This window comes from Chiloscyllium punctatum, chromosome 38 (assembly GCF_047496795.1).
Source record: "Chiloscyllium punctatum isolate Juve2018m chromosome 38, sChiPun1.3, whole genome shotgun sequence".
Lineage (NCBI taxonomy): Eukaryota > Metazoa > Chordata > Chondrichthyes > Orectolobiformes > Hemiscylliidae > Chiloscyllium > Chiloscyllium punctatum.
This window is the reverse complement of record NC_092776.1, coordinates 44,711,525-44,734,549: the sequence shown is the minus strand read 5'-3', so window position 1 is coordinate 44,734,549 and position 23,025 is coordinate 44,711,525. Positions and strand designations below refer to the sequence as shown.

General features: G+C 40.0%; 1 protein-coding gene across 1 annotated transcript in view; it reads left to right on the top strand.

The window, feature by feature from the left end:
* Window positions 1-21,860, top strand: part of fra10ac1 (FRA10A associated CGG repeat 1) — a 38,766-nt gene extending 16,906 nt beyond the window's left edge. The window contains exons 9-14 of the mRNA XM_072557760.1: window positions 5,087-5,200; window positions 5,563-5,605; window positions 8,696-8,808; window positions 9,537-9,575; window positions 15,350-15,434; window positions 18,860-21,860. Of these exons, the coding sequence (XP_072413861.1) occupies window positions 5,087-5,200; window positions 5,563-5,605; window positions 8,696-8,808; window positions 9,537-9,575; window positions 15,350-15,434; window positions 18,860-18,902 (437 nt within the window). The 3' untranslated portion in view covers window positions 18,903-21,860. The remainder of the gene's footprint in view (window positions 1-5,086; window positions 5,201-5,562; window positions 5,606-8,695; window positions 8,809-9,536; window positions 9,576-15,349; window positions 15,435-18,859) is intronic.
* The last annotated feature ends 1,165 nt before the right edge of the window (window positions 21,861-23,025 follow it).

The following is a 23,025-nucleotide window of genomic DNA, read 5'->3' as shown; positions in this document are numbered from 1 at the left end:
AAAGGATACAACCAAAAATGCTAACTCTGTTTCACTCCACAGATACTGCCTGACCCACTGGATATTTTAGATTTGCAAGAATGCAGGAGTTTGTTTTTATTTGATCCTGCAATTTTTATGAACGTGTGCACATTTTGCGTATGCAGCAAGAAACAATCTCCTAGTTTGCAGCAAACAATATATCCAGGAACATCCCAGATGGCCGCCTCCTTCGAAGACCGCAATTTGCCCTCCCACGTGGTCGATAATGCTCTCCAGTGCATCTTCTTCACTTCCCACAACTCTCCCCCTGAACCCCACCCCGCCAGTCACAGCAGGAACAGAACCCAACCCCCCCCCCCGCCCCGTTACTCACCTTCCACCCCAACAACCTCTGGATACATCGCACCATCCTCCACCACTTCCGCCACCTACAAACAGACCCCACTACTAGGGATATATTTCCCTCCCCACCCCTACCTGCTTTTCAGAGAGACCATTCCCTCTGCAACTCCCTTGTCAGATTTACGCCGCCCACCAGCCCACACCCCCTCCCAGCAACTTTCCCCGTCAACGCAAGAAGCGCAAAACCTGCGCCCACACCTCCCCCCACCCCCCTCACCTCGTCCAAGGCCCCAAAGGATCCTTCCACATCTGACAGAAATTTACTTGTACTTCCACACACGTCATCTATTGTATCCGTGGCACCTGATGTGGTCTCCTCTACATCGGGAAGACAGGATATCAATTTATGGATCATTTCAGAGAACATCTCTGGGACACCCGCACCAACCAACCCCATCGGCCCATGGCCGAACACTTTAATTCCCCTTCCCACTCCACCAAGGACATGCAGATCCTGGGTCTCCTCCATCGCCAAACCCTAACCACCTGACGTCTGAAGGAAGAACGCCTCATCTTCTGCCTTGGGACCTTGCAACCATGTGGGATTAATGTGGATTTCACCAGTTTCCTCATTTCCCCTCCCCCCACCTTGTCCCACTCCCAAGCCTCCAATTCAGCACCGCCCTTATGACCTGTCCATCTTCCTTCCCACCTATGTGCTCCACCCTCCTCTCCAACCTATCGCCTCCCCCCCCCCCACCTTCATCTACCTATCACATTCCTAGCTACCTTCCCCCTAACCTCACCCCCCCCTCTCATTTATCTCTCAGCCCCCAGCTCACAAGCCTCATTCCTGATGAAGGGCTTATGCCCAAAATGTCGATTCTCCTGCTCCTCGGATGCTGCCTGAACTGCTGTCCTTTTCCAGCACCATACTCTCAACTCTGATCTCCAGCATCTGCAGTCCTCACTTTCTTTGAGTCCAATGTACCCCATATAGAGCATAGAGTTGTATGGCTCGGAAACAGACCCTTCAATCCAATTTGTCCAATATCTTAAATTAATCTTACCCTAATTTGCCAGCATTTGGCCCAAGCCTATTCAATCTCTCCCTTTAGCTCCAACCCTAGCAACATCCTTTTCTGAACCCTTTCAAGTTTAACAACATCTTTCCTTTGGCAGGGTACCCATAATTATATGCAGTATTCCAGAAGTGTCCTAACCAATGTCCTGTATGTCGCAACATGACCTCCCATTGGTTATACTTAATGTGCTGACCAATAAAGGAAAGCATACCAAACACCACCTTCACTCCCTGTCCACCTGCGACTCAAGGAACTGTGAACCTGCACTCCAAGGTCCCTTTTGTTTGCAACAATCTCCAGGACCTTCCCACCAAGTGTACCCTGCCCTGATTTGCTGTATCAAAATATAGTACCTCACATAAACTCCATCTGCCACTCCTCAGTCCATTGGCCCATCTGATCAAAGACTCTGTTCCATCAGAGCATTAATGGATATGTGAGGTCTTATGGAAGTCTGAACATTTGCTTATTGATTCCCTCTAAGTTAATCTAATGTGTGCCTATAGTTTTTATCGGATCAGACAATTTAAGAAATTCAGTCTTCCAAATTAGAGCTAAAAGGATAAAATATTAAGATTTCATGACTTAAAATAATTACTGTAGCAAAGGATGAGAAAATACTATTGACTAAACAGTCTTGGTGATAGTACTTTAAATACAGAAAGGAAGATTCCCAATTTAATTTTAAAATGACTGAAAATCTCCTGCTATGGTTGCACATCATACTATCTCATAGGTGAACACTTAATCCTCCATAATTATGGGTACCCTGCTAAGGAAAAATGTTGTTAAACATGAAAGGTTTCAGAAAAGATTTACAAGAATGTTGCCAGGGTTGGAGCTATAGGGCGAGACTGAATAGGCTGGGCCTGTTTTCTCTGGAGCATTGGAGACTGAGGGAAGACCTTTTAGAGGTTTATAAAATAATGAGGGGCATGGATAGGTGTAAAATTATTCCCAGCTCTTCATGGCCTCCTTCCTTTTGCCTTTCTTGAAGAGGGCATTTTTTAATTCCGGGAATACTTTTTGCTGTGAAAGTTGCTCAGGAGATATCTGACTTCTAACTTGAGTTAGGCAAATCTTTCAGCCTTCTTTTAAGTCCTCACAAACCTGATGTCTTCAATCTGAGCTCCCACCTGGGTTCTGCATGATTTTTCTTTACTCCTAGTGCCTTTGTCTCCTGTTGTCTGCCTCTCCACTGGCTGAAGGCCGCAGTAATTAAATTTCTATCTGCCTGAGATCTTCACTGATTTATAGGGAAACCTGTAACCTGATATCAAAAATGTTTGCTCCTGCCCTCTTGCCATGGACACATCAAACGCATTAATCTTGTACACAAGTAGAAATACTTTATAATGCAATGCTAACAACGCATTTCTGGCACTTGAGACTCAAAGTTTACTCATTGTATAGTCAAAGACTACTGCCATTGTCTTCAAGTGTAAATATTTTGTTTATTCATCTTAGTTGAATCATTTAAGGCTTTTTTTCATGTTTAATAATCAAACCACCCATTCCTAAAGTTGGAAAGACTTCAGAACAGGTACAAAATCACCTTAACTCAACGTAATTTGAAAGGTACAGACTCAAGATGTAAACATCTCAGAAACTTGATAATTGTATTATTTGAACTTGATTAATCTAGTAGCTGTTTTATTGAAAGACCTCAGTTTGAGCTTAAAATAGCAGACTATTCAACATACTTTGGTTGTGTCCAAAAATGCTGAGTTTTGTAAAGAAAAACAAAAGGACTGCCTGTGTACTAGTTTTAACTTTATTCAGAAGTTTACTGAGGTTACTGTCTTTATGTTTATTAGACTTTTATATGCTATCAGGTAGATAGCTAAAACCTCTCTCACATTTTTCAACTTTTTATTATTTTACATGATTGTGGTGTAAGTATCTTGCTATACTTTATTTATGTGTAATCCTAGCACGGTGGCACAGTGGTTAGCACTGCTACCTCTCAGCGCCAGAGACTCTGGTTCAATTCCTGCCTCAGGCGACTGACTGTGTGGAGTTTGCACATTCTCCCCGTGTCTGCGTGGGTTTCCTCCGGGTGCTCCGGTTTCCTCCCACAGTCCAAAAATGTGCAGGTTAAGTGAATTGGCTATGCTAAATTGCCCATAGTGTTAGGTGCAGGGTAAATGTAGGGGAATGGGTGTGGGTGGGTGCGCTTCGGCGGGTCGGTGTGGACTTGTTGGGCCGAAGGGCCTGTTTCCATGCTGTAAGTAATCTAATCTAGCACTTCCAACAATAGCTCGAAAACATTGCATTTTGACTATCAATATTTTACCATCTGTCAGAAAGACAGGTTAGCAAGATAGACAGCCTGGGTGACTTCCAACAAGATCTACATCTGTACCCTATGGTAAGATAGCCCCAGTCACAGCTCACCAACAAAATATGTCCCCTCCTATAAATGAATTTTATAGAAACAAAGTTATTAGACAGGTCCCATAGATTGTGCCCTACAGACTATCACATCTGTGTTCAGATTTGAACCATATCAACATTTACTTTCACTTGTATCCAGAAACAATTATCAATGCAAAACAAAATTCACATGGGTTACTCAAATCTGCATCCATCTGGATACAATCTTCATATAAACAAGATACATTGAATGATGAACAGTGAAACACCAAATTCTATGCTCCTGATTTGGCTCAATCATTTCAAAAATCACAAATCATTACATTGTGTGGGAGTAGAAGAATGACCAGAATTGGACTTATTGTACTGAGAAATTATAACTATTGGGGTGAATTTAAATGAGTTTATATCACTGCATTTATTTTGTGTTATGTGCATTGCAATTTTACAAGTCCAAAGTTCTTAAGTTTGCATAGTTTTATTTAAAGATAGACCCTGACCTGATATCACATTGTCCAACTGCTCCTGCATTTGCATTTCCTTAAAGTAGCTGCACTACATGAACTTCTTATTTCAATAAACTTGGGAAATTGAGTAAGTAAGATCACCATTACATGATTTGGGGATAAAACTGTGATGGTAAAGTCTATGATAAACCTAACAGGAAATTGAAATTGCATTGGCTGTAGTTCTTAGACCAGAATTAAAGATTTACAGCTGGGGCTCGAGACATCTGAGGACAGGCACAAACCATTAATTGGCAGCTTGCAGTTTATATAATAGGGCAAAGTCAAACTGGGGCGAATTGAATTCAGAGGGTCACAGGAGCATGATCCCGTAGGACCTGCCAAATACTATTAAATAAATGTTTAAGCTTAAACTAGAGGTTAGTAATATTTATTTCATCATACTGGTTTTGTTCTGGGCTGTAAAAAATACATAAAAATGCTTTCTTAATGATGCATTCGCGCACTTTTATGAATTTACACAAAATCTGAATGACCATAATTTCTGGAGCATCTAAACAATGCATCATGACAAAGGTAATGCCATGTGTTTTAAAATAGATGTTCTAGTAATTGTTTCAGATACACTATCAAAAAATAACTGATAGTTTTCAGTTATGGAAACAACACAAGTTTTTTTTTCAAATTTTTCACTCCCATTGTAATTTTATAAACCAAAACCTGAATATTGATACTGCCTCATGTCTAAAATAAGAGACAACAACGAATCAGAATACTGCCAAGTTAGTGTTTCTGTGAAGAGTTAACGTTTAATTTTCTTTTCCCCCATTTCAGGTCAGTTTTGCTGTGGTAGCAAGCACTGTGATGAGAAAGAAGGACTGAAAAGTTGGGAGGTTAACTTTGGTTATATTGAGCAAGGGGAGAAAAGAAATGCCCTTGTGAAACTGAGTAAGTTACATCTTTGTCACTTTGTCCCACATTTGGATATATCAAGAATTTATTTGTCCAGTTTGAGATCTGCAAATAAAGCTGTTGTTGATCAGCTAATTATGTGCTCTTAACTATTAGAAATTTGAATTTAAATTGCAAAAATGTGTGATTTTAACTGTCAATACCAGAAAAGATTAACAATGTAGCCTGCTTGCCTTCCAAATTCATACGAATTGTAGGACAATAGATACCATTAATTGTTAAGAACATAAGGACTATTTAGTCAACCCATGTAAGGTGAATTTTTTAAATTTTCTATTTGACAGTAATATCACATTTTTCTTGTTCTATTTTAATTAAATATTACATTTCCTTCATAGGATTATGTCCAGAATGCTCCTATAAACTAAACTATCACCACAGGTAACATAACTAATTCTACAATATCACTTGAAATAAAGCAAATTAATTGCCATATAATCCTCCTGCTTACAAATTGCCAGAGTTGACAAATTTTATACAACAGTGTCAATTGAAATGAGTATAAACAATTATTTGTACATTCTGTGTTAAATCGGTGTTTGTATGTGTAAATAGAAATATAAAATGCTATCTATGTAGTAAATTAAGATTATTAGATAGACTGGTTTGATTAATTGAATCCCCTGTCAGTGCACTTGAAAAGGAATTTGGTGCCAATGGTGTTGATATAGTCATTGCGTGTGCCCACATGGCATTGGAACCAGAAGTACTGCCCATTGTTGCTGCCATCTCATGGCTATCCATCTTCACCTTCCTTTCATCCACATCTCTCAATACCGCTGCACTCACTGCCACACTGGGCTTGAGCCTCACAGCTGGCCAACTTCCTCACTGGTCCCCTCACTGTCCCACTGGCTGCCTCCCCTCACTGCTCCCCTACCATCCCACAGATCTGTAACAGCTAGCTATCACAAGTATCTATCTGTCCATTAATAATGAGTGCTGAAATATTTTCACCACAAATTGCAAAAAAATGTTTTCTTGAACCAGGTTGATTTGATCTTTTTTCTCTTTAGTAAACCAAGATTTTACACATATGTATTCTTTCACATTTGTGAATACAATACAGGACTTGCATATTGATAGCAATGCGTTCACTGTTTGCTCTTTTTGACATTCCTAGCCTATTCGCCAAAGTACCTATCCAAGGATCCCAGAGACATTTGCACTGCAGCATTATTGTTTTGTGAATCCATATTCATTAAACCTATGACCTCTGCAACTTACGCAGTTGAATTCTGTTTTAACAATGCCACATAAGCCCAAATAGGTCGTATTGCCATGGGATCTCCTCCAGGCTGAGCTGTTGCAAATATCTTAGTCAGGTTTCATGAGAAATATGTCATCTAATCTTCTATTCCTTCCATACTTTGATAAATACTTTGAATAAAATCTCCATGTCTGTCTTCATAGGCTCTGATGTATGATCAAATTCATATTTTAACTGCAGCAATCAAATGATCGCCTTTTTCTATTGAGAAATGATCCAGGGTGTTCCCCACAACCACTTATCATAAGTTATCTTTATTGGTCAGTGTGTTGGGATTCCTACAGATCAGCATGCTATACAGTTGGCCTTAACGTCACCATCATGGGGCATAACTGTTCACTGGAATAGACCGCGTTAAAGCCATCCTCCAGGATAATGGCTGCCCTGATGAGAAAATGTATTGCTGAACATGAGCAACCTCATGAAAGGGCTCAAGGTCATCACCTTTGGTCCGGAAAAGTGCCCAGGCTACCTCAACTTACTCTTGAAGGTGAAGTATTTCAGTTGTTGCTGCAGCAGGTGAAGGCTAGCTGTTCCATTTTCTACTTTGCAGATAAATATGAATGGTGTTCACAATTAGCAGTTCTAGCACCACAAGCAGAGTGGTGTTCACCCATCCAAAAAACAAAGGTTCTGCCAATCGCACCAATGAGTAATGTTGTATATGAATTTAATTGCTAATGTGATTCCAAACATGACAGCCAAATGTCTGAAAACTGGTAGATATCCGCTTCTGTTGTTCACACTAAGCAAGGTGCTGACTATCTGCACCCTACCTATAATTGCAACCTCAAAATGCAATGTCTAACATTAGATGGGATTCCACAGTTATGCAACATGTTATAAAAAAAATTCTAATCATACAATAATTTAAAATTGTCATTTGGGCTTGCAGTTTTCTGTATTTGGTTAGACTAGAAGCAACATGTATAAATCTTCAACGAAGATAAACACACATTGTGCCTGTTTCAACTCAATAAAACAGCCATTCTCTGGTTTGTTTCTCAGGCCAATGCTTTGACAACGTGAGTTGACCAGCCTGGTTTTAATTTAAGTGAAATTTGGCAGTTAACTGTCAGTCATCATCTAACTGGTGTATTCTCCATGGCAGCGTCTCTACCAATCAGAGTCCACTTGCTGAACACTGTTCTCAACAAAATACTTAAATAAGTTTGTTTTCCCTTTATGTAAGTGTAAAATTGTCCAGATGAATGCAACACAAAAACGTTCAAAATCTGTCTTTTTCTGCAATACTTCAGTTTTGTACTGCTACACCCCACAACTAACATTTCTAATGTGCTTTTCAAACAGCTGGATATTACACAATGTAATTGTGTTTTCTCATGGAATGCCTTTTACTATATGGTTGAATTTTTTGCTTCTTGTTTTTCCCCTCAAACCTGAAGTGTGACCTGATTTTTTATTTTCTAGGCTTGTAACTTTTCACTTATTGCAAATTATGAACTTTGAATCATTACTAATAATCTAATTTCCCATAAGTACTTTATAGACAGTAAAGCTGCTTGGATTTTTTAAGCTTCCGGCAACAGCTGCTCAGTTGTTTTTAAATAATATAGTAAAGCTGGCTATAAAGGTCTGTTGTCTTTTGCCTTGCTCCTAATTATCCTACAAATCCCTGATACATTGCATCTGGCTTTGCCTTCTTCCCATTGAATATGAGTGTATTCTCTTGAGCTTCCAGCTGCTACCCACTTCTGCTTCCATCTAACACTTTTTCCGCCACAGTCCCATCTCTCTTAATTAAAGCTAATTGTTTGATAGGACAGACAGAAAGCATTGCTGAAAAGTGCAATGAAGTTGACATGTTTCATCTTATACTCTTAAAGATTGAAACGCAAAAAAAAAACTTCAGCTAAGAAACAACAATTCATGTAGTTCAAGAAAAGAATCCAGCTTGACTGGGCTGTGGTTTGCATACAGATAGATCAGGGATAGTTAACTGATTTAAATTCAAACCAGGCAAGTTATCTCTGGTCAGGGTATTGTCGGGGTTGCAACAAGGATTGATTTTTTCCATTGCGCTTAGTGAAAATGTTGCACTGTATAGACATAATCGTTCTGCCTAGCAAAAAAGAACTGTATGTGTGAATACATATAGCTTTCATTTCATGTATGTAAAATATTGCAGACATCAGTATGTTTACAATTTAATATTACTGTGTTATTAAAATTTGATGAAGGAAGAAAGAAGTGAAAGCAGTAAAAAGGAAACCTGGAGAGGAGGAACACCAGCACGAACTCCCAGCAGAAAAAAGAACCAAGACCACAGAGAAGCATAGTTGTAAAAGCAAGGGTAGGTGACAAGAAAGTAATCCTTTGACAAAATATTGTACAAAAACACAGTATAATTGAAGTTTTATATGGGCAGTGCCATCTGCAGACAGTTTCCACACTGGGGTCCGTACCGCCATTGGTAGTTATGGCTCACGTATTTGGATTCTTGCAATATTACAAGCAATTTACTGTCCACAAATGTATCAAACTGCAGACAGATTGATTGTCCAGTCAAGATAATACTTTCATTCACATTCTTTTATGGTGGTAATTTAATAGATTGCATTAATATCCATGTAGCTACCTGATCTAAAGGCACAGTGCTATAGTCTACGTGAGCAAAACGGATGTCCTTTCCAATGGAAACATGTTCTCGATCAGTAACACTATTGCCCTAGGTCAGTTTAGGTTCCTAGGCAGTAGCCTTGCAAATTCATTTTGGAACTATGCTCAGCTTACTTGAAGGCAAATAGAAACTGCAAAGAAATCATGGTTGCTCATTTCTAATGACAACATTGTAGCAGTCAGTGATGGATGCAGCACCCACACACAACAAAGTCCATGCAGTTACCAGAATTATTGTAAAACATGGGACTGTTAAAGCATCTCTTCTCTTCAGCGAAAGTCAGATCATGAATAACAGTTCAGAGTGGGATTAAAGATGTAATTTCTAGTTTGAGAAACTGCTTTACCCTTTATCTCTTCAAATGTACTGATTACCAGTTGGTGCTTTGTTTATATTTACAGGAAAATCCAGCAGAACAGAAAACTTTGATTCTGACCAAGGTAATTTTTCATAAGCAATGCCTGCCCGCTATGATGCAATGATTCTTACGGCTGTTTTTTCCTTTTAGTCTATAATTTAACGCATTTAGTCTTTTTAGTTATCATTTTGTGGCTCTTATTTGCATAGATAGAAGTAAATTGATTTCACCAGAGCAAATGTAAAATACTGAGAATGCTATAATGGTTGCCTAGCTGAGTGGTGTCAACAGTTTCTCTTGTTAGTTTTCATTTCAACAAAATCTTGTGAGGGTTCAATCTATTAATGTAATTTGAGTTTAGAAATCAGCTTTGGTTCCTTAGTAGCAGACTCTGATCTGATTTGGAAGGTTATGAATTGAAACAAAGTCCTACTGCATGATTTAAACATGTAATTTACCATGACCAGGTTTTCACCTGGTATTCTGACGAGCACTTACCCTTGAATTAACCCCTGATAGACTAACAGTCTTTCCTGAGGTGTCAGTTACCATTCAAAATTTACTATTTTCTTGAACACAGAGTCTCTTCCAGACTTGTGTGAATTAATTCTCAAGTACTGACCTAATCAAAAGCCAACTTCTGCTATCTGTTTAAAAATAATGCTCTTTCCGGGATCACGGTGTTTGTAGGAACGCTTTTGATAAGAATTAGCCTGAAATTAACCTTCATGCCTAGCCTTACATGTTTAGTCTGTTCTTTTATCATGAGCTGTTTCCTAAAGTCCACAAGTCCTCCTCCGCTCCAAACCAAAATTGATAAAATAATAAAAATAATGAAAAGTCAGTGTGAGTTCTGAGATATGCATATCATAAAATAAATTATTGTTGTTCTGTTAGATTTTATTCACTTTTGTCTGTGTCCAGGGTATTTTTGTTTCATCTACTGTTCCTCCTCACTCCTGTTTCTCTTGCCTTTCCTGCTCAATCGCAACATAGATACAAAATTAGCTAAGGGATAGAATAGAGAGAGAAATGGTTAATGGTTAACTCTACTCATTGGAATTTAGAAGAATGAGAGGTGATCTCATTGATACATATAGGCTTCTTAAGAGGTTTGACAGAGTAAATGCCCAGAGGATGCTTCCCCTCATGGGAGAATCAAGGACCAAAGGGTGTAGTCTCAGAATTTAGGGGTGACAATTTAAATCTGAGGTAAGGAGGAATGTATTTGCTGAGGGCTGAGAGTATTTGGAGCTCCTTTCCACAGACACACATGGGGGAGAGTTCTGTGCTTGAGGCTGATATAGATTATTGATCATTGGTGAGTCAAGGGTTATTGGGAAAGGACAGGAAAGTGGACAGAAGGAGTGTCGGATCAACTATGTTACTATTGAATGGTAGAGCAGGCTCGAAGAGCTAATGGCCTCCTCCTGTTCCTTTTTCTTATGATCTTAGGAATATTTTTTGGGGTGAGAAGGAGGTTTGTAGTGGAGTTTCCCAGTGGTAAGTATTGGGGCCCTTGCTTTTCCTTCAGTATATAACTCATCCAGACTTTGATATTGTCCCCAGAACACCAATGTTGGCAGACAGCACAAATCTTAGCTGAGGTGTGAACTGTGAGGCAGGCAGTGTAGAACTTCAAAAGGGCATTGACAAATTGGTGGAGTGAGCAGATAGATGGCAGAGCTGAATGTGGAGAGTGTGAGGTGATACACTAGTGTACAAAGAACATGGTGTAACAGTATAAAATAAAGTGTACTTTTTTAAATGGTTTGAGGAAGCAGAAAAATCTTGATGTGTCTATAGGTCATCCACCTATAGGCCGGACAGGTTGAGAGAGCTGTTAATAAAACATACATTATTATAGATTAGTATATAGTACTAGTACTAGATTTCATAAATAGGGGCATAGAAATCAAGAGTAAGGAGGTTATGAGAAGCTTGTCTAGGTTGGATACTGGTTAGACTTCAGTTGAAGTATTGTTTATCGTTCTGGGCACCATTTAGAAAGGATGTGAATGAGTGGGAAAGAGTGCAGCAAAGCTTTATGAGAATGGTTCCGGGAATGAGACATTTCCAGTTCTGAGGAAAGACTGGAGACATTGGGACTGTCTCCTTTGGAGAGGAGAAGGCTAAGAGGAGATTTGATGAAAGTTTCCAAAACCAAAATAGGGAGAAATTGCTCCTACTAGAAAGCTGTTTATGAACCAGAGGAAATGGTCTTTGTGCATTGTAAAAGAAGCAATGCAAGGAGAGAAGCTTTTTCACACAGTGAATAGCTCAGGTCTACAATGCGTTGGAAGTAATTGTGCTCAGAAACCTGATGGAGGCACGTTAGACTGAATGGTCTCCTGTGCAGTAACAGCCAGAGGAAGTGGTGGAGGCTGGTACAGCATTTAAAAGGTATCTGGGTGGGTATATGAATAGGAAGGGTTTAGGGTTTAGAAGTGCTGGCAAATGGACTAGATTAGGTTAGGATATCTGGTCAGCATGGATGAGTTGGACTGAAGAATCTGTTTACATGCTGTACATCTCTATGACTGTACTCTGTGATTCAACCCCTAGTTCAATTTCATAACCTATTCTCTTTTCCCCCCTCATTGATTGTCCCTTCACCATTGATTTCAGATGACCCTGTAATATTTCTCTCCCTTAGAAGGAAGAACAAAGAACAGTACAGCACAGGAACAGGTCATTCAGCCCACCAAGTCTACACTGACCCATGATCCCTCTCTAATCTGAAAGCCTCTTTCCTGTACACACAGTATCCCTCTATTCCCTGCCTATTCATGAATCTGTCAAGATGCTTCTTAAGCATTTCTATTGTATTTTCCTGTACCTTCTCCTCTGGTATGTGCCTGCAATGCACTTCAACCATCTTTGTAAAGAAACTTGCCCCTCGCATCTCCTTTATACTCCCCCACTCCTTTATCTTAATTCTGTTTCACTAAGTAATTGACATTTCTATCCTTAGAAAAAGACTCCACCTATTCATTCTATCCATGCCTCAATGTTTTGAAAACTTCTATCAGATCCACCCCCTCAGCCTCCAGCATTCAAGTGAAAATAAACTGAGGTTATCCAATCTCTCCTCATAGCTAATACCCTCCAAACATCCTGGTAAACCTTTTCTGTACCTTCTCCAAAGTCCCAACACTCTTCTGCTTGTATGATGACCAGAACTGTACGCAGTCTTCCAAATATGGCCTAACTAAGTTCTATACAGGTGCAAAATGGCACGTCAATGTTTATACTCTATGCCCCAGCCGATGAAGGCAAGCAGGCCAGACACCATTTTGATCACCTTATCCACTGTGTTGCCACTTCCAGTGAACTGTAGACCTGAAAGTCTAGATCCCTTTGTATGATAATGCTTCAAAGGGTTCTGCCGTTAACTGTGTACTTCACTCCTGCATTGACCTTCCAAAATACAATACCTTGCATTTGGCTAGATTAAATTCCATCTCAATTTCTCTGCCCGCTGGATCCTCTGGTAATCCCATTATCCAAAGTTCTCCCAATCTTTGTGGAGTCTGCAAACTTACTAATCAGACCGTCTAAATTCTCATCCAAATAATTTATAAATGTATGACAAACAATCACAGAACTCATCCCTGCAGAGCACCACTGGTGACAGATCTTCAGTCAGAAAAGCAACCTTTTTACCACTGCACACTCTTCTGTGACCAAGCCAGTTCTGTTGTGGTTCTGTTCGCCGAGCTGGGAATTTGTCTTGCAAACGTTTCGTCCCCTGTCTAGGTGACATCCTCAGTGCTTGGGAGCCTCCTATGAAGCGCTTCTGTGCTGTTTTCTCCGGTATTTATAGTGGCCTGTCTCTGCCGCTTCCGGTTGTCAGTTCGAGCTGTCCACTGCAGTGGCCGGTATATTGGGTCCAGGTCGATGTGTTTGTTGATAGATTCTGTGGATGAGTGCCATGCCTCTAGGAATTCCCTGGCTGTTCTCTGTTCTGTATCCATCTTGCTAGTTAACCAAGGATCCCATGTGACTTCACTTTTTGTATCAGCCTGCCATGAGGCACCTTGTCAAAGACTTTGCTAAAGTCCCTGTAGACAACATCCACTGTCTTGTCCTTGACAATCATCTTTGACTCTTGCTCAAAAAAACTCCATAAGGTTTACCTCTCCTCTGTTTCCGATTGCTCCTTTCCCCACTCCCTATCACCCTGTCTTCCTCTCCCCTACCTCTCCCCTTCTGCTCCCCTTCCTCTCCCCCCCCACTTTGCCCTGCCCCCTTCACTGATCTTTTATTCAGCCTTCCTGACGGTTAGGGTGAGATTGCTATAGCACCATCACATGGCTACTCTGAAACATCATAAAGTTGTTTTGCAATAAAGCATTGAAGCCAGTAGTTTCAATGAACAATCCTGTGGTAAGTCTAAAAACATACATATGTTTATGGTGCTATCTGCAAGCTGGTCTGGACTGAGGGCAGCAGTTGTAAGTTTTACATTTTCCATACAGCCCGGCATATTAACTTTCAGTGCATTTTGAAGTAAAATGTTCTAGCTTAGTGTGATTTCTAGTAAAATTTGTGACAGCAAATATTCTGATAGAATTGTTCCATTTATCTTTTAACCAGTTCCTAGCAAACAGTTTGCTTATTAATAAAGAGCTTTAGCAGTTCTTCCGCATGGAATATTAATCATTTTGTAACAAGTTCCTTTGCAAATCCACTTAATTAGATTGTGTCAATCATGTTGTGCTTTTCTTTAAGCAAACTTGTGTCTGATTTATTTCCTGTGCTTTCACATGGAATTGGATCTTCAGTTTTGTTTCTCTAGTACATCAGACTGTATCAAGATCACAATTACAAACAATGTTTTAGCAATTTGCCTCTTATGAGCAGATGGATGCCATAAAAAAAATGTTTCAAATCGTTCTGCCTTTTTAGGAAATAGTCATTTATGGCACAAGAGATCATTCATGCCTGAAGTCTATACTGGGTCTTTGCATAACAATCCAGTCAGACTTCAGAGTTCTGAAAATTTAATTCCTTCAAGTGTCCATCCAATTTCTTTCAGAACTCATTGATTATTTCTGCTTCCACCACCCTTATGCATAGGGAATGCTAGATCATTGCTATTCATTAAGTAAAAATGCTCTCTTTCTCACAGCTCCCTCCCTGCTGCAATTCTCACCTAAAACCTTATCACTGCATCATCTCGTCCTTGTACTTTTCCTTTTCTACCTTATTCAAACCTGTAATAAGCTTGCTCACTTTTATTAAATCTTCAATCTCCTTGTACCAAGTAGAGCAAAGCTATCTTCTCTGACCTAACTTTGTTGTTAAAATCAATTCCTCGTTTCTGGAATAATTATGGTAATTCGCTCTTCCCTTGTACATTTCATTAGTCACCTCTCTTAAAGAGCCTATCAATGTCTTTTGTTCTGATTAGTATTTCTAAAATCTTACCCATGGTTGTCTTGTACAAGGAATGTAGTTACTGTCTTATCCTCGGGCCTTTTATTGAATTATGCGTGTCACCCCTTCCACACTCGATCCTCTGGCATACCTTCCACACTTCGGGAAGAATAGAATATTATGTCAGCTTCTTCCACTATCGCACTCCCTCCCTCATTTGCCCACATCGAATTTATCCGCTGTAAGCATAGTCACCTTTTTTGCAGTGCATCGTGCCTGTTAACTTCACCTAATCTGTAACTCTGCCATGGCTGCTTCCACTGATAATGTATCAGCGTCCTCTTCCTTAGCAAACAGGGATGCAGATATTTCCTATTACTTTTTTCATTTGTTTGAAATGCTTGTCTTGATATGTTATTGAACTGTGACAACTGTGTTATGGCACTTATTTATGAAATATAATTGTTAAATCAGAATCAGAAGATAAACCAGATGCAGATGACCCCTCGGAGGCTGAATACTGGAAGGGGCCAGCTCAAGATTTTGAAACTAAGACCAGGTGTGTTTTTGTATCCAGATTGTTATATATATTGAAAAGCTAGGACCTATTGCTAACATTGCATCCCAAATTCTGTTATCATCTATCCCCAAAATAAGGGTTATAAAACGCTCAGTGGCTGTAATAATTAAAAAGGATGTGAGCTCTGTAACAGTGCAGAACCATTACATCCTGAAATGCCCCTCATGTGCAGATGAAATGATGTCATGTAAAAATAAGCTATTAACCCCTGAGACTTACTGTCTGTCCCTTGAGGTGTATGTCCTCAGATTGTGTATGTTTCTCTTCACTCATAAAACTTAGTGAATCTGTGCTTTGAACAAAAGTAGATAATTCTAGTGCAATGCATAACATTGTGCCAGACGTAAGTGGCTGAATATTATTATTCTAGTGTAAAATTTCACTTGTCAGACCCTAAGATGTAGAAACAGAAGTAGGCCGTTCAGCCAGAGAGTATTCTCTGCCATTCAATGAGACCATGATTGATCTGATTAGCCTCCAACTCTACTTTCCTGACTTTTCCCTACATAGAACATAGAACAATACAGCACAGAACAGGCCCTTCGGCCCACGATGTTGTGCCGCACTTCTATCCTAGATTAAGCACCCATCCATGTACCTATCCAAATGCCACTTAAAGGTCGCCAATGAATCTGACTCTACCACTCCCTCGGGCAGCGCATTCCATGCCCCCACCACTCTCTGGGTAAAGAACCCACCCCTGACATCTCCCCTATACCTTCCACCCTTCACCTTAAATTTATGTCCCCTTGTAACACTCTGTTGTACCCGGGGAAAAAGTTTCTGACTGTCTACTCTATCTATTCCTCTGATCATCTTATAAACCTCTATCAAGTCACCCCTCATCCTTCGCCGTTCCAACGAGAAAAGGCCGAGAACTCTCAACCTATCCTTGTACGACCTACTCTCCATTCCAGGCAACATCCTGGTAAATCTTCTCTGCACCCTCTCCAAAGCTTCCACATCTTTCCTAAAGTGAGGCGACCAGAACTGCACACAGTACTCCAAATGTGGCCTAACCAAAGTCCTGTACAGCTGCAACATCACCTCACGACTCTTGAATTCAATCCCTCTGCTAATGAACGATAATACTCCATAGGCCTTCTTACAAACTCTATCCACCTGAGTGGCAACCTTCAAAGATCTATGTACATAGACCCCAAGATCCCTCTGTTCCTCCACCTGACCAAGAACCCTACCATTAACCCTGTATTCCGCATTCTTATTTGTTCTTCCAAAATGGACAACCTCACACTTGGCAGGGTTGAACTCCATCTGCCACTCCTCAGCCCAGCTCTGCATCATATCTAAGTCCCTCTGCAGCCGACAACAGCCCTCCTCACTGTCCACAACTCCACCTATCTTTGTATCATCTGCAAATTTACTGACCCACCCTTCGACTCCCTCCTCTAAGTCATTAATAAAAATTACAAACAGCAGAGGACCCAGAACTGATCCCTGCGGAACTCCACTTGTAACTGGACTCCATGCTGAATATTTACCATCTACCACCACTCTCTGACTTCGACCGGTTAGCCAGTTTTCTATCCAATTGGCCAAATTTCCCTCTATCCCATGCCTCCTGACTTTCCGCATAAGCCTACCATGGGGAACCTTATCAAATGCCTTACTAAAATCCATGTACACTACATCCACTGCTCTACCCTCATCCACATGCTTGGTCACCTCCTCGAAGAATTCAATAAGACTTGTAAGGCAAGACCTACCCTTCACAAATCCGTGCTGGCTGTCCCTAATCAAGCAGTGTCTTTCCAGATACATATATCCTTGATTCCCTTAATCTTTAGCATAAACATTGTTTCTAATTGGAAACAATTTTCCTGAGTGCATTGGTAGATTTTTATCAATAATTGCCAACCATTTTAGTGCTGCCATGTTTTTATTGGAAGAAATATGTCAAAGGAATAACTTGCACTAAAGACATCAAAGCTGTTATTTTAACTGAAATGTCACAGTAGGAAGAGCACCCATAAAACTGTGACACCAAAATGAGATTAAAGAGCAGAGAGTAGACATTTGGAGATGAGCCTAGTGCAGAAAAGGAAATATCAAGGAATTCTGCCTCAGTGGTCTCTTCATAGGAGAGGTCCCTTAAGACAGGTTTAATTAATTATTATTTCTTCTGGTTTGTTCAGTGACTAATCCAAGAATGTCAATTTTGATGAATGGAGAAAAAAAAGTTGACTACTTTCTAGACTTCCTCCATCCAACCATAGAAATTAATCCATCATTCCCTAAGCAGACTAATAAACTAAACTGAAAGAAAACTATTGCAGTTGGTGTGTATCTATCTTTATCAAAAATTGTTTATTGTTTCCAAACATCATTGGATCTTGGGAACCTGCTATGTTCTCGATTGCGAATATGTTGCTATATGCCAGTTGGGATAAATTTCCTACTTGGATTCAAAATCTCAGCTGTTTGTCTCTTCCCCATCCAAATGGTCTGACTTAAGACCATTGAACACTGCTGCCTGTTGATCAAATACAGCCTCATTGCAATCCCAAACCGCTGATCAAGCCAACCTGTCTGTTCATATAATGACAGCCTTGGTGTGTGAAACCACTTGCTCCTCAATTATGGATTGGATTCAAATGGCCAAGCCTCCTTTTGATTACACAGCAATGCTAGATGCCGATCCCTCCCTGCTAGCCCTATCAGTGTGGATATGTGAGTTTTGCCTCTTCCTCCCCATATCCACTGGTAGCCCCAGGTTCTGGACTCCTTTTTGCTTTACAACTCGCCAGTTTCTTCCTTGTCTGTGTGAGTACACCAGTTTTGTTTTTAACAGTGTAACACCATTATGGCCCAGGATTCCAGATCCCACTTGAAATCTACAGCAAGCTTATCCAGTCTGAGATGATGCATTATATGTGCTTTCTCTCTGCCTGAGCTGTCACTACATCTAAGTCCCATACCCTGACTCTTTTGCTCCCATTCCTCCTATCAGTTGATCAGTTCAACTATGGTCTGCACCTGTTAGAGTCAGTATAAATCTGGTTCCAGATTTCACTGGGAGAAGTGAGAAATGTTTGTTTAAAGGAGCAAGCAATGGGTAGGACTGCAAATATATAGAGAGAAACAGTGAAAGCTGGAAAGGACAGACAAGTAGGTGTACCAGAGAAAAGCAACAGTTCGAGACTGGGAGGTGACCAAGGGACAGAAGCACTTCAGAAAGAGCAAGCAAGAGAGTTAGAGAAAGGCACTGTAGTGAAAGAGTGTAAGTAAGCATGGAAAATACAGATCAAGGAAGAGTTGGAAAGAAATAGTGTGGAGGTTATTGAAATCGGGTATAGGAGAAGAGGGACTTGTTCATGAGAAATATCATAAAAGGTTCAGTTGTAATATGGAAACCTAAAGCATACCCTGTTCTTCATCTGCAGGGAGGACGAATTTGATGAGTATTTTGAAGACATGTTTCTGTGACCTGTGCTTGAAGGTTAATCACTGCATACAGTTTATTCCAGAAGAAGAAAAAATTGGACAAATTCAAATTTCATTTTTCACATGATTATCTCAGAGAGTGTTAAGTTTGAAAATTAAGAATACAAAAACACCAGGTGAACATAACTATTTTGAATATTTCTTGCTGGATTTGGAAAAATTTGCATAGAAGAGTTTCCTGTCTGCTACAATAAAATATTGTAATCATTTTGGGAAATGTCCGATATTTTCAAGTTCTGAATAATGTACTTTGGAGTTTTTAAGTTTCAGTTGTCAGAATAATCCAATGAACAGAGAATATATTTTAATTTGGGATATCACAAAATTTAAAAAAATAACATTTGCTTACTGTTGTTCTAGTGTATGTTAGTAAGGGAATTATTTATCAGTGATTTGTCAGCATATTGTACAGAAGGTAATGTTAATATAGGTTCTTTAATCTTTTTAAATGAAGAACTAGTTATATGCCTGCAACAATTTTGTACTTTGTTAAAATTTCAAAATATTTCCAATGTCATTTATTCTGTTGTATATTTCTTGTAACTCAAACATATACTGTAATTAACTGAATGTTTCATAGTATGCAAGTAATGTATTTCTCATCTGTTGCTCACAAACTCATTGCCTGAAACTCTTTTCTGTCTGCCCAAACATGTTTTGGCATCTTAGGTGAAATGGCTGATTAGCCAATGAGAGAATAACATATTGTGAAAGATTTTAACAGACTTCAAGCTGGTTACTATATGGTAATATAGTTCAAGCCTACGTAAATTTGGAACAGTATGCTTCGGGGGAAGAAGATCACAGAGTGTAAATATCTCCTGAAGGGACAGAAAAATCAAGGGGACAGAATTAGATCTTTGAAAATGGAAGTAGAGATGCAAAAGGAAACTTGAAATTCTGAAGCTTAAATAAAGCAGCAAATATTTGAGATATTTGATTAATATCGCAACTAAAATACACTTACACCTTGTTATCAGCTGATACACTCCCTGCGAATCTGCATACCTGCAAGGTCAGCCCCAGACCCCCTTTACCCCCATTGACTTGTCCGGCTTCATTGCGTGGTCCTTCGTGGTACATTGGAGATGTATCCAAGTTTTATGTTAAGTGTGTGTGAAGTCTGTGCCCCTATCCCCGAAGGTTAACAAGACTTTGCTGTCTTGCACACAGCATGAATACCTGATTAACAATGGAATATTGCTACTATAATAAAACTATAAATTAGAATGATGTCAACCAGGTATTTATTTGTGTGAGGCATTTTATGTCCAGTGGAAAGCTCTGGATTCATGAACACAAAAGGGATTGAATAAAACTCTTTCAAATTCTGGAAAGGGAAGGAATGGGGAATCAATAACAAGGAGGCATAAATTCTTCAGGGTAGAATAAGCTTCTCCAATAGGTGATCTGTGAACAAAATGTGGCCCACTGCAGGGTCCTGTCTGATCTTCCAATTCATTGTATAAAATATGGTTAACTGGGAGTGGAGAATTTTGCAAGGATCTGCACTTCCACTGAGAGGATATTTCTCTTTCCCCATTTGCTGTCAATGGGCTCAATAGTGACTGATAATGTGTGTGCTAAGGCAGGGAGTCAGAGTAAGGGGCTGCTGTCTAGCAAGACCATGAGAAGTGGCCTGCCAACAGTGGGAACGAGAATGAGAGTTGGACCATCAAGGGAGAATGAAGATCCGGCTGCAGCCAGAGTGTGGAGGGTTGTGACAGGGTGGTCAGGAGAAGCATTGGTTGCACAAGCAGCACTTCTTTGGATAGCTGCAGTGCTAAACTGGGCGGGTGTACTTTCTTAGAGTCATAGAGATTACAAGCAGAAGTAGACCAAAGCAGTCCATCAAGCCTGCTTCACCAATCAACATGATCATGGCTGATGCTCTATCTCAACACCATACTGCTGCTTTTGCTCCATATCCATGATGCCTTGAGCCTCTAAAAATTTGTTTCTAAGTATATTCAGTGACTTGATCCCATATCCTTCAACGGTAGAGAATTCCAAAGCTTCACCACCCTCTGAGTGAAGAAAACTTTCTTCATCTCAACCTGAAATGGCTTATTGTGTATCCTATTATTCCTTTCCCTGGATCCAAGACAAGTCTGGAATGCATCCAGCCTGTCCAACCAAGTAGAATTTTATATAGTTCAATGAGATGCCCTCTGTTCTGATCTCCAGGTGATCCAATCTCTCCAATCTCAGGAATCTCTCTATTGCACTGATTTCATCTTTGAATAAGAACATAGTCCACCTCCTCTTCCATTTTTTCTTTTGTCCTTCATATAAATAAATACCTCTGGATGTTCTTGGCCACTCTGTGCCATAGTCTCTGTAATCACAATTATATTGTACCTATTTACAATTACTTGTGCTGTCAATTCATCCTTACTGTGAATGTTCCATGCTTCAGATAAAGCACTTGTCTTTTTTAACGTTTTTATATGTGTTTTGTACTGAAGCCCAGTTTGCTGCTAGCTTCTGTTTCCTGTATCTTCCACTTTTGTTTTCTACTTTGCCATCTTTCATTTCTATCTTTGTTTCCCTTATTCGTGTTTCCCTGCTCAGGTTTCTATTCCCCAGCCACTGTAATTTAAATCCTCTCAAATAGTACTAGCAAATGCCAATGTGAAGATATTTGACCTGATCCTGCCGTGTTGCAACCCATCCAGCATACACAGATCCCATTCTCCTTAGGAATAGTCTTAATGTCTCAGGAATCTAAATCTTTCCTTCTTACACCATCACAGCCATCGGGAATGGTTCTTAAGTGATATTAATCAGCAAAGCTCCTGGGCCTGAGAAAGTGAGTGTGTGAATGGATTGGTGAATGAATGACTAGCAATAGCATTGGTGGTTGTGACCCACAGATTGAGAAGCCCTAGTGTATATCTACTATGAAGGAGCCTTCCAACTTTAGCTGTCTCTTTCTCTCCCCCCCCCCCCCCCCCCCCCAACATTAATGCATTTTGCTCCTCTGAACTAAAATCCTTTCTCACAACTGATCTCCTCCTTGATAGCTACTTCACTTCCTTGTTTTTTACCTTTCAATCTTTCCAAACAATGAAATAGTTTTGAAGTTTTAAGGTCTCAGCAGTGATCACTTTGAACCATATCAACAATGGCGAGATACTCCTTTATATCCAATAATGTTATCAATTCTTCCATCTTGTTACAAATTTTACAAGCATTCAGGTAAAGAGTCTTTAATTCGGTCCTTTTACCATTTTTCTCTTCAGACCTTATTTGCTGGTGCAGTCTTATATTTTATGCTTTGTCCCTTCTCATCACGTTTTAGTTATCATTACCTATGTTTCTACACTGTTGCTTTGTCCCTTCTCTTTGACTTTCCAAATCTACCTCTGTGTGAAATTTGAACTTAATTTATACCCTGAATACAGCCCTAATTATATGGTTTGCTAGTACATTTGTCCCAACACAGCCCATTGTCTCTCTGCTGGTCAAAAGCAACCACCTAATTATTCGAATGTCATTTTCTAGCACCTAACCCATTGCCTTGTATTCATTGGCATTGCAAGTGTACATCTAAATATTACTTAAATGTTATGAGGGTTTCTGCTTCTACCACCCTCACAGGGGGTGAGTTAAGAATTCCTTCCATCGTCCTCTGGGTGAGAAAAAGTTTTCCTCACAACTTCTGTGCCCCTGGTCATTGATCCCTGCATCAAGTGGAAACATTTCTTCCTGTCTATGCCCCTCATAATTTTGTATATCTCAATCTTGTCCCCTCTCAAATCTCCTCTACTGTAAGGAAAACAATTGCCATCTACCCAATCTCTCTCCAGCCCAGGCAAGATCCTGGTATTAGCATCTCTGTCCACTCTCCAGAGCTATCACATCACTCCTGCACACAATATCTGTAGTACAACTGATGTTTTGCACATCCAGCATAACCTCCCTGCTTTTAATTCTATGCCTTGAGTAAAAGAGGCAAGGATACCATATGCCTTAACTACATTATCCAGGGCTTTTGCCCGAAACGTCGATTTCGCTGCTTGTTGGATGCTGCCTGAACTGCTGTGCTCTTCCAGCACCACTAATCCAGTATTTGATTCCAGCATTTGCAGTCATTGTTTTT